Source organism: Papaver somniferum, unplaced genomic scaffold (genome assembly GCF_003573695.1).
Source record: "Papaver somniferum cultivar HN1 unplaced genomic scaffold, ASM357369v1 unplaced-scaffold_154, whole genome shotgun sequence".
Taxonomy (NCBI): domain Eukaryota; kingdom Viridiplantae; phylum Streptophyta; class Magnoliopsida; order Ranunculales; family Papaveraceae; genus Papaver; species Papaver somniferum.
In genome coordinates, this window is record NW_020624820.1 from 4,128,125 (window position 1) to 4,140,108 (window position 11,984).

General features: G+C 36.3%; 1 protein-coding gene across 2 annotated transcripts; it reads left to right on the forward strand.

Annotated features, from left to right (window-relative positions):
* Window positions 1–263: 263 nt before the first annotated feature.
* On the forward strand, window positions 264–4,882 carry LOC113336876 (serine/arginine-rich SC35-like splicing factor SCL28). 2 transcript variants are annotated; one of them, XM_026582568.1, is made up of 7 exons: window positions 264–655; window positions 1,707–1,784; window positions 2,004–2,168; window positions 2,264–2,337; window positions 2,490–2,529; window positions 3,965–4,420; window positions 4,594–4,882. In XM_026582568.1, the coding sequence occupies exons 1-7, from the start codon at window positions 402–404 to the stop codon at window positions 4,598–4,600; spliced, it is 1,074 nt and encodes a 357-aa protein (XP_026438353.1). In that variant the 5' UTR covers window positions 264–401; the 3' UTR covers window positions 4,601–4,882. The 2 variants fall into 2 exon arrangements, with proteins under 2 accessions (XP_026438353.1, XP_026438354.1); XM_026582569.1 differs by having other exon boundaries at window positions 2,267–2,337.
* The last annotated feature ends 7,102 nt before the right edge of the window (window positions 4,883–11,984 follow it).

Consider the following 11,984-nt stretch of genomic DNA (forward strand, 5'->3'; position numbering starts at 1 on the left):
AAGTGGTTTTCATGCACTAAAATTGGTTTGATATTTTGTTGAAAACGCTTTAGTGGTGAACTTTTGTTGAAAATTTCTTTGAACCGTTTTTGCAGCATGCATAATTAGTGCCAAGTATCAGGTGAATTGTATTGTACTACCCTCCATGAAGGACTATATTCAGACACCGCATGGGATTAAGGTCGACCATTAGGGCAACCCTATTTGAAAGATTAAGGTTGCCCTTATAAAGTGGTGTAGATATGGATAGAGTAGGAGGAGTTGGAACTTGGAACTAGCCCTTCATATTTGTCAGTGGTTGGGGTTTTAGTTTTTTATTTCTAGGGTTTCGTTTCTCTCCTTCACTCCTTCAATCCCTCCCTCCATTAACCAAAACCCTTGAAGAAAAATCTTGAGAAAGGATGGGAAGATACAGAAGTAGAAGCAGAAGTTACAGTCCTCAATGGAGTAGAAGCCCTCTTCCTCCTCCTCCTCCTCCTCCTCCTCCTCCTCCTCCTCGTTCTTCTCGTAGTAGCAAGCGTGGTTACGATGATGAACCAAGAGAATCTTATCACAGACGCAGTAGTAGTCACAGATCTTATGGAAGCGATAGAGATAGTAGACGTTCTTCTGGTCCTACTGGTTTACTCATTCGTAACATCTCCCTTGATGCCAGGTGAAACCTCTTTCTCCATCTCTTTTATCTCATATCTTTTCGTTGTTAGGGTTTTACTGTTCTTAATTGTTTTTTCTATGTACGCTGAAATGTGATGTATCTTTTATATCTATTTATGTTATAGAGTAAGGGTGTCATTAATATTTGGTTTTTGAAATTTTCACCAGAGTATGAATTGATTTAGGTTTTTTCGTCTATTGATGATATCGAATGAGGTTTCAAGTAAATTTTGATTTAGCATGAAGAGATTTGGGTGTTTTCTGTCTATTGAATATATAGAACTAGGGTTTCAAGTACCTTTTGATAGTGGGTTTTGTTTGGTTCTTGAAATTTTTAATAAGGATGAATAGATTTGGATGTTTTATGTCTATTTATGATATATAGTAGAGTTTTTTCAGTAGTATTCAGATGGTTCCTGATATTTTTGATTAGTGTTGAGAAATATGGGTGATTTGGTCTCTAAGCTTCAAGTGTCTTATTAGCATTTTTGTTTAGAAATCAAAGGTGATGATCAGTGAGCAAAGCATGTTTAGAAATTCTTTGACAGCCTGAATCAGTAAATTGAGTTTATATGTCTTGTGAGTTTCAGATGAAAATCAAAACACCTCCTAAATTGTGATGTCTAGTAAAGGAAGCTTAGATTTTAACTGTCTTGTGTTTGGGTCATCATATTGTTTTTAAATTTTAATGTTTATTTTCTGGCTGGTTTAAGTTTTCATTAAGCCCCACTATCGTTTTTCTCCAAAAGAGTGATTTGTAATATATTAATTCTGATGTACTCCTGAGGCCAGTTTGTATTGAGCTCACACACTGCCCTTCATCGCTTCGTTTATCTGTGAATGCTTGTGTTGGCTGGCATATACGCCTTGTAAGGTTCTGCACGAGCCTTCACTTTACTTGCTTATCAATTTCGATCTACACCTACTTTATATTTTCTTCATTTTTTACCGGCACCTAGTGTTCATATTGTGCTTGAACCAGCTTTTCTTGCTCTAGGTAATTTTGTAGCTCCACATGATGGTGGACCCACTATATTTTGGTTTCTGTGCAGGGTTGAAGATCTGCGGATCCCATTTGAACGTTTTGGTCCTGTCAAGGATGTATATCTTCCTAAGAATTATTACACTGGGTAAGTTTTCATATTTGTATGTGCTATTATAAAGGGTATCTAGGTCTTCTAGAAATAGTCCCTTCAAATGAACACGATCAGATTACTATTTGACTGTAGTTGGCTTCTTCGACTTTTACATTTTTTTAACCCGAAGTATTGGAATACAGTTAGCAGTCCCTTAAATTTCATTTTGGAATATATGGTTCATCTAAAAACTTGCTTGAAATGGTTCTGCAGAGAACCTCGAGGCTTTGGATTTGTTAAGTTTCGCAACGCTGATGATGCAGCTGAAGCCAAGCATCAAATGAACCATCAAGTCATTGGTGGGCGAGAGATTACAATTGTCTACGCTGAAGAAAACAGAAAAACTCCACAAGAAATGCGTAAGACCACTCGTGTCAGGTACTTCTCTCTGCATCCTGTAGTTTTCTGTTTAAATAAAATTTTGTTCTACTGTTAGTTCCTCAGTTGTAGCCGACTCTCCTTCTATTTTGTAGCAGTAGTGGTCAACATGGAGGAGGGGGGCATAGAAGGCGATCACCACCAAGGTCCCCAAGACGTCGCCACCGCTGTTAGTTCAATATCTTATTTCTACATAATATTTAGTAGCTATATACATGTTCTTTCCTATATCATGGAAAGAAGATGCGTTTGTTTGTGTCTATTTCTGGTTGATAAGCATATAAAATGAAATAAATCTACTTTTCAATCTTCTTTTTGCAGCCTATTCAAGATCCCCTTCACCTGCTAGACGTGAATCAAGGTTTGTGCTTCCTTTTTGTGGTGATTTATTCACTTACTTACCATGTGGGCCCTCTAGAAAATTTGGTCTAGAATTTCTATCTTCTTCTGTTGCCACATCTGCTAATTACTGCAAGATTGTTCTACAATAAGCTTGAGGTTTGGTATGCCAAAGCAACACACTTAATTGCTACATTGACTTCAAAATTACACTCAATATAATTTGTGATTAGCCCCTTTTCCCTATTCCAAGGCCTGGTGTAAGTGTGTTGAACCTCATTTCCCTGCTGGTGCCTGGCCAGTTGCGGTGCCATTTCTCTCACACGCTCTCTGTCTATTGTTATTAATATAGTTCGCAGATCTCTTGCACCATAAACATTTAACAGAAGGGAAGGCCTTCTGTCTGATAGCCATCCATATCTCTGATTCTTTGCTACGTGCAGCTTGTATCTCGGGCATTTTGTGCATGTATTCCGTTGAATCTGAAATTTTGAGTAATATTTGGTGGTGGTATTGTTCGTGCAGATCTTTAAAGTGATTAGAGACATAAAGATTTCATGGGTTTGTAAAGACTAAAGAAAAAAGATACAAAAAAAGTGGCTCTTGCTTACTAATCAATGACAATTAAAGCCCCCCGAGAAGCATCAACTGTAACTAAAGAATCATTTGTGGCTTTCCATTTTTCGGTCTCTAAACCAGGTTATTATGGTTTTGCTAGATAGATTATAATCAGAGTAGAGGATTCATTTTTTTTTATTATTATACATTTTAAAGTTTGGTTGTGGTTTTTGCTTAATGTCCAGTTAAGAAAGATTCTAGAGCCTTATAGTTTGTTAAAAGAGGTGTCATAAAGCTGGAGCCCATCAAAGTCCTTTACTGCTAGAGATAGGAGTCTTCTGCTGAGTTATCCATGTTACCTTCAAAAGAAAAAGAAAGATAGTGGTCTTTAGAGAAATGGGTAAGAGAAAATTGGAGTAATGGGGTGCTGAGGAACCAGTTCCCAGTTCTAGAGAATAGCTTGAAGATTTTGTGGATCAAGAATCCCATTTTTTTTTTCCAGATAATTGTCGCTGCAGGTAAAGGTGATTTTTCTTACACTCATCTTCCAGACAGGGACTTTAATAACTTAACCTTCCCACCGGGAATAAGGGAGTTTTGGTTTGATGCACTACTCTCCATACATCATGTTTGCATCGCCTGATTTTTTTTCATTGTTGTGTTTGTATCTCTTTATGTTTTGACTTGAATTATTCTCTGTTCATGAAAGGAGATCGTACATCTCTGACCTCATTTAGAACACTGGATACAGCTCTCCTTGGTGTTAGTTCGATATTTGATTTTAAAGACATGCTTACTCTGCTGTAACTACGTGGTGCTTTGTATGCTTGTACTCTTGAAAGAGGAAACAACTATGTTTGTATAAGTGTACTGAATTGTGATACTGTGATAAATTGCAGAGGCAGGGATCGTGGATCGAGAGATGACTATTCTCCAAGACGTCCCATCTCAAGGTCACCCGGGCGGTCCATCTCAAGGTCACCAAAACGTCCTATCTCAAGGTCACCTGAACGGTCCATCCCCAAGTCACCAAGACGTCCCATCTCCAAGTCGGCAAGACGTTCCATCTCCAAGTCGCCAAGACGTCCTATCTCAAGGTCACCTCCACGGGATGAGAGGGACTATGGATCTGACCAAAGGTCACTTAGCCCTCCACTAGCCAAAGTTCGAAGTCGATCAAGATCTCATGAAGAGAAGGACTACAGGCCAGATCAGAGGTCACCTAGCCCTGAGGCTAAGGGTCATAGTCCACCAAGGTCCTCGCGTGATGCGAGGGACTATGTATCAAATAGAAGGTCACAGAGTCCAGGAGTTAATGGCCAGAGTCCCTCTAAATCTCGTTCACCCAGCCGCAGGTATACCTCAATTTTGTTATATTTCGTCATGAACTGCTGCTTTTCACCCAATAGAGCACATCTTTTTGATCTTTGTTGCGGAAATCTTGATCTATTTTCCAGTTATGCAAAGCTGTACTTCTCTTGCTGCGAAAGATAAGTATTACTCATTCTCTTTCTTTCTTTTATTTCAGTCCATGATAAAACTTCGAGACATGAAGAATGGGCTGATCATAGCATGGATTTCGTGAGTGGACGAACTTGCTGCTGGTGTTTCCTGAAAGCTAGCTTGTAATATTATTTTTTTCAGTTGCAAGAACAATAAACACATTTAGGATTTATATTGATTTTCTTCCTTGTGTGAGATTAAAATATGCAACTAGAATGCTTCCATGAAGGCTGCTTTTATGGATGCTAATATTTTCCATTTTCCTTTACTTGTGTTCTTCCTTTGCTTTTCATGTTCGAAAGCTGTTTAGTTAACTTGTGCATCTTGTAGTTAAACTGTCAGCTGCATGTGGAAACTGAAACCAGCGAGAGAAATATCTGCACATGACTACTGACTTTCATTGGTGACTGGGATTGCTCTTGCTTAAATTTTTGTTGCCTTTCGGCGTTCTTCTACCTAATTTATTTACAAGTTGAAGTACCACTAAGCTATTGATCATGGTATTGGCCATGGATGGGATGATCTGAATCAGGATGTCATAGGATGTTGATTGGAGGATGTTGTATACACATAACACTCCATATCTTGCCTGCACCCATCAACCTATTCCGGCAAACTGAGAAGATAGAAAACTCTTTATTACTCGTACGAATGACAGGCGTCTTTCCAGCGCCAAAGGACACTCGATGAAGATGATCAATAGAGTTATCACAGAATTTATGCACATTAGCTGCACTCATGTTTGCAAGTTGTGCAAGGTGGGGAGCCTTTCTAATACAGCTTAACCTAAGAAAAATGCACACTGTATGCAGACTTTCTTTTCCGGGAAGTTCACAATCCCAGCTTTATGCTCGAGCTGGAGATCATAAGCATTTTCTCGCTAAAATCCCATGACTTTGTTCCTGTCCGCAGCAAAGTATCTTCCTCCGAAGGGTTTAAACTTTAAAGACACAAGATCCAGTAAGGCCAGGGCTTGAGTGAGTTCAGCTATTTCAGCATCATAAAGCCTTCGATAATTCATCCCAATAGTGGACTATTTTGTTCTTGTGCACACCACTTGTCTTCCACATTGAAAATCTCAACAACTATGTCCAATTTAGAAATTGAGTTGGGACTTTTCTCCCGAAGGAGGTAGAGAGGAAAAAAAGCACTAGAGTATCCCGTAACATCTGTTCACTGACTCTTGTATGGCTCAGCTTCGTATAGGTAACAACTCAGAAGTTGAATTATCTTGAGCATCCATGCATAATATAACGTCCGATCATTGCATTGGAAATGTGTAACAATAATTAAAAAAATAAGAGATGTTTTGAACTTGTATTGGATATTGTAACATTTGACTTTCAATGAATGCATGTTTGGTATATCTAGGCTCCGGATCCCATGTTCCTAGCTTCCCTATCCCCCACCAATCATAATATACCACCTGTCCTAAAAACCTCCCCAAGTTTAACTCTGGTATCTTTCAAAAACAGATTGATTATTATCGCAGTAGAAAAAAATATTTTGATGATATATTCACTTTTCATCTTTTGATTCATTTGCTGATAATAAATCAAAGATATTGCTGATAATAGGATAGTGGTTCCTCCACGGTCATTTCTTTCTCTCTTCCTTTCACCACTTAGAGTTTAAACTTGAAGTCTTGGATAATAGTATTAGTTATTTCCATTAAAGTACCCTTTGCTCAGTTCAAACTTCGGATCTAGTATAGCGAATTCTCATAGCCCTTTGCTCCCACATTAGATCTTTATTTAACGTGCCATGTACCTTCCTATTTGAGCAGAAATTAGAGTCATACTCACTTCTTACATGATTAGAATATTCGATATCCGTCCGAGTCCGTCCGAATCGTTAGGATATTATCCGAAATTTCGGATAACGGATATCGAATACGGATACTTTATCGGATATTTTTACTTTAACGAAACGGATACGAAAAAGGCATTATCCTATAGGATAATATCCGATATCCGTTAAAGAATGCATATGCAAATTTTTTTATATTTTTTTTGAGTAATATATTTAGTTATTAGCTTGGTAGTATGTGAAGAGTGGTAGAAATAAAAATATTATGGAAAAACAAAAACACAACTAGTTTTATTGGTTGTGAGAAAAGCGTAGAATGCTTCAATATTGATGGAGAAGATTTGAGTTTTGTTTAAATCTAATTTAATATAATAATTTTAAAGTCAAATTTGTGCATTTGATCAAGGTAGTTGGTTTTGTTTAGTCGAATTTCCTAAGGGTTCCTTTGATTTTTTCTTTTGTAATTTATGAAATTAGAGAAAGACTAAAAAAGAACTTAAATTATTTTTATTATAATGAATTACTATCGGATATTAGCGGATATTATCGGATAACCGACAGTATTATCGGAACGGATAAAGGAAATATTTTTACATGTTATCGGATATCGGATATCCGATAATCTTATCGGTAACGGATATGGTAGAGGCCATATCCGTTTCAATAACTACCGTTGACAAGCCTATCCATGATATGATGTTGAATGTTCTTTTATCTTTGAAAATTCTATTTACGATCAGGGATCTTGCAGTTGCTATCCAAAGTCCTAATCAATATGTAGTGAAGTTTATTTTGTAAACCTTAACAATCCCTATCATTTTTCTTTGATTATCAAAGAAAAAAAATCTTAAAATTTCTATAGCATCTTCACAACGATCAATCTAACATTCTAACTTACATAAGAACTCCAAAATTCAGGGAGAAGATAAACAAATAAAATACAACAATGCCTAACGCCGTATTATAATTGGTGGGACACGAGGGGATACAAAAAACGGGGACATGCGATCCCAGCGCCTGTATATCTATGCTAAGTTTCATTCTCCAATGCAAGTTCAAAACATCTCTCTTATTTTTTAATTGTTTTTGCATATTCCCAATACAATGATTGGGCGTTATCTAGTGCATCCATTAACAAAACCTCAGGCAACAATTTTACCTTACCTCTGCTGTGTATATATTGGAAACCTTTTTTTTGTTGTTGTTGAATATATCTTGAATAAAATACAAAGGTGCATGCGGTACAAAAGAAAACAAAAAAAGATGTGCCAAATCAGATCTGACTGGATGATATGTTTTTGCTTTAGACAATTTCTGTTGTTACAGAAACAAAACTCGAGTACGAAATAGTAATGAGAGCCAATCTAGTTGAAACTTGAAAAGGAAAAAAAATCCTTTTAGCTAAATAACAATATATAACCCGTGTCACATTAAGAATTCATAGGAAATGTCTTGGGGCTCTAGTAGATATTCTCAACACATCCCATTATCTGACATGTAGAAACACAGACATTAACTAAAGATCATCAACACACGTACTACATACTACAATCGAATTCTGCTTCTTCTTAATCCTTAAATTATAATCTGTCTTAGCACCATGGATTATGATCTGGTTGACCGAGCGCGTAAGTTATTTTACCGCTAGTCCTGTCGTATAAGGAGAAATCATGACCGCTGCAATTAAGAAGAAAAATAAAAAAATTCTTTTTAATTTTCATTATAAATTAAGATTGGAGATCGTTAACATGTTCACTATCACCCTTGATCTCACAATTCCAGTACCTAATATCGCATAACAACAAATCTACAACTTTTATGTTGGTATTGTATTTTTATAGCGTTCTACATCTCTACAAAAAATAAGAAAAATCCAAAACGTATAACACCAACATCTACCACTTCAAAAACCAGTCATTCAAAGATTAACAAGTGAAGTTAAAACTGGTGGATGGTGATGTTTGGTATCTTAGAATGTACTGTTTTTGATAAGAATGTAAAATGTTACGACAGGAATATACTAACAATTCATTAGAAGATTAGCGTGGAGATTGTGAGATAGTGTGAGAAAAATTGTGTCAACGAAATCTCCGTCAGATTAAATTCAGAAGAAATAACGATACAATAGCCAAGCGGTAAGTAAAACAATACCTAATCCCATCTGGATTACAAGGCCAATCACCTTCACGCTTGATGTAGTTTTTACAGTGGTAAATAGAAGGGTTTGATTCTCGGACTTGTGAAGTTGATTTTAGACTTAAATTAAAGAAAATACTAAAACTAGCAAAAATATGGAAAATAAAATAACAAGAGTAAGAGTTTACTGGGACTTAGGATTTCACTATTTCTCATACTAATGTGGTTCATAAATTAATCCTATGAACATTACGGCTCATATAATAAAATTTATTAACTCTCAATATTTGCCAAGATAGATTTTAAAAAGCAATGATTGTAAATCTAAAGCATAGGACATCAAATTATTTAAGCTAAGCATGACCCATTAATTGAAATAACAATCATTCAATAAAAATCATAAAACAATTAATAAACAGTGTAAAAAGTAAATACGAATTAATTCAAGTTACCAAAAAGAATAAATCCAGCTTCCTCCTTTGTCCCAATGATGGGGTTTAACTCATCACGATAAAAACACACTCAAAACAATATTTCATAACTCTAAAAGGTGTTTTTATTGAAGAAATTGTATAAGACAGAGTTTTGCAACGCTGTAATGATGTTATAGACGTCACTGTTACAAGCCGGTGTTGCAATTAAAATTAACTGTTACAAAGGTACTATCACAGACAATGTTCATGTGATTCCCGTTTCTGTTGATACTGAAACACTCAAACACATACAATTCTCATGCTTCTTCACGTTAATCGTGCAACAACCATGAGTAATCCTTCCAAAGATAACTATACTTCCCAAAAATATCTTCTTCTCATGTTTTGTCGTGGAGATCTTCCTACACGTCTTATCCAGCTGTTAACACTCCAAATAGGCTAGAGCAATATCATACATAAAATGAACATAACCCGTAATAGTTTTTCTTCCCTGCTTTGTTTAAATCGAAATTTGAACCAGATACAACCCAATAAAGTACCCATATCAACATCGTATACCGATAACAGGTCCAGTCCATGAGAATCAACGATTGAATCTCATTAAATCCGCCCAAAATCACGAACCCTAAATCTGTACCGTGAAGAACAATTTTCACGCCAAAATTCATTTCAATATGTTTGCTTCAAACCATTATTCTAGACATTTTTTCCAGTCGGAAGACCATACCAGGCTTGTTTAGGCTTGAGAAAGATACCCATTAAATCTCAGCACTTTAGTCTTAGTAGAACACCATCAATTCTCAAGCCATATTTCTGCCATCACTTTTCGCGCCAAAATTTAAAATTCAAACGAGGAAGATTAATGCACCTTATCCAGATCCAGTGTCCCTTTAGCAATTTGGGGTACATTTAGCGATTCCTGGGGTGTGAATAGAAATTTGTGGGGTACAAAGATAAATTTTGGGTTGTAAGTAATGAAAACTCTTGTGGTGCCTTTATCACTTTTTTGGGGTGCCTTCAGTAATTCCTCTAGAGGGTGCAAACATCACTTTTCGAGAAAATTTCGTCACAAAAGCTTATTTCTCCAAAAACACGCATAAAAACATAAAATACCAACATTAGTACAATGATGGGTACTAAAATATAGGAAATTGAGATCAAAATAGACACATAAATGCGTCTATCAAATACCCTCAAACTTATTATTTGCTCCCGAGCAAATTTAATCTAAAAAATAAAATCTCGAAAATAAAATCCTAACTCACTGTCGCAGGCCTCGCGGTTGCACTTAGCATGTGCAACAAACCTTTAAACTCCTAGGTGGCCCTAGTGGTCGAGTTATAGTCTCGGGAGGGCTCACAAGAGATATACCCACAAAACCTTTACTCCAAACCCTATCTATCTACGCAGAACCTTGGAAGGCACTAAAGAATCTCCTTGGTTGGCATACTCTCATTGACTATAAGAGGAAGTACCCTGATGCGAAATTCCAATTGTTGTACACGAGTTTGCACTCAAGCATACTAAAATTCATATATAAGTGATAGATCTCTACTCAGATAGTCGCACTATAGACATCAATATGCACTATGGATATCAATATAAAGATTCAACAAATCACATGGATAGATTAAGAAGATGGATTCATAGAAAAACGTAGATGGTTTTGATGTTGACTAAGGTGAACAGTGTTTCCCATATCTGTCTGAAGGCTACTGCCAAGATGAACCTATCCTAATGGACTGAGATACTAGTCTGGAATAATATCAACATAGCTTGGCATATACAAGGGGACTAGCGGTCGATAATCCTAATTTTAGATCAACACAACTGGCATATACAAGGGAACCAACGATCGATTTATTCATTGAATTCTCTCTCTTCTTTTTTTAACAACATGATTAGATCTTTTGGATCCAAGCGCATGCTTCTTGTCAGCAAATTACATGGTAATTCCCATGGATCATGTGTTCCACGCTTGTTTAAGCGACAAAGAAAGGGAGAATACCCACATATTTCTATCCAAGTGTTAATTATTCCGTTTGGTCTAATTGGTCTGGTTTTTATTTTTTAGTAACTTAATCACTCTACTTCATCCCAGCAATGGCAACAATTCGATGGGTAAGCCCCTCCAAATCACTTAGAAACATATTTTAAAAAGAAAGTAAAATAAAAACAGAAGATGAAAAGGACTAACCGAGTTATGGTGAAACTACCATGTTATTTATAACACCTGAACTCTGTTCTTTTATGAATAGACTATATTTAGATGTTTCCATCCACTCAGATTGGTTCCTCAACTCCTATAACCAAGATGCTTCCATCCACTTAGATTGGTTAGTGCCATCCTTAATAGGCATAAGTTTCTAGGCTCATTAGTTTATTTATTGCAACTAAAAAGTTTCTCCCATACCCCCAAACTTAAATCTAACATTGTCCTCAATGTTCTAAAGATAAAATTAAAAGCATGAACATGGAGAAATTGTTACCATTTGAAGCAAAAGAGTTAAGGAAATATATTACCGTGTTGCATGAGTATGGGTTACCTCCCAAGTAGTGTTAAGTTTAAAGTCTTCAGCCAAACGTCATACAGCACAAAATGGCTAATTACCTTTCAAATCATATATCAATAGTCGAAAAAAATGTGGATCAATAAAACCAAATAAAACTGCCACAATTATGAAACAACTGCACCGGATTAGAAAAATGAAAAGTTGGAGCACAACCTCAACCTGATTTAAAATTTCTTGCAAGACAACATGGTTTATCTGTGGCGCCCACTTGGGATTCATATGGGTGTCTTGAAAAATAGATTTATTCGCACTACAAGGCTCTAATAGATGGATTTCTTCTATAAAATATCAGGATATCAGGTTGAGAAATCAGAAGAGACTCAAGTAATACCTCAGGTACACTAGGCTTGAGTCCAAAGATAGGGGCTTATAATGGGGATACTTGACCATCACTACCCCCAAACTTAGGGTAGTCAGTATTCTCGGACAAACCTATAATTATTTCTTGAATTTTGGGATCCTCA

Bases quoted from the DNA above. Each gene is read 5' to 3' on its own strand.
- LOC113336876 (XM_026582568.1), top strand. From the start codon at position 402: ATGGGAAGATACAGAAGTAGAAGCAGAAGTTACAGTCCTCAATGGAGT. The intron at 656-1,706 runs GTGAAACCTCTT...GTTTCTGTGCAG, and splicing joins AACATCTCCCTTGATGCCAG to GGTTGAAGATCTGCGGATCC. The intron at 1,785-2,003 runs GTAAGTTTTCAT...ATGGTTCTGCAG, and splicing joins CCTAAGAATTATTACACTGG to AGAACCTCGAGGCTTTGGAT.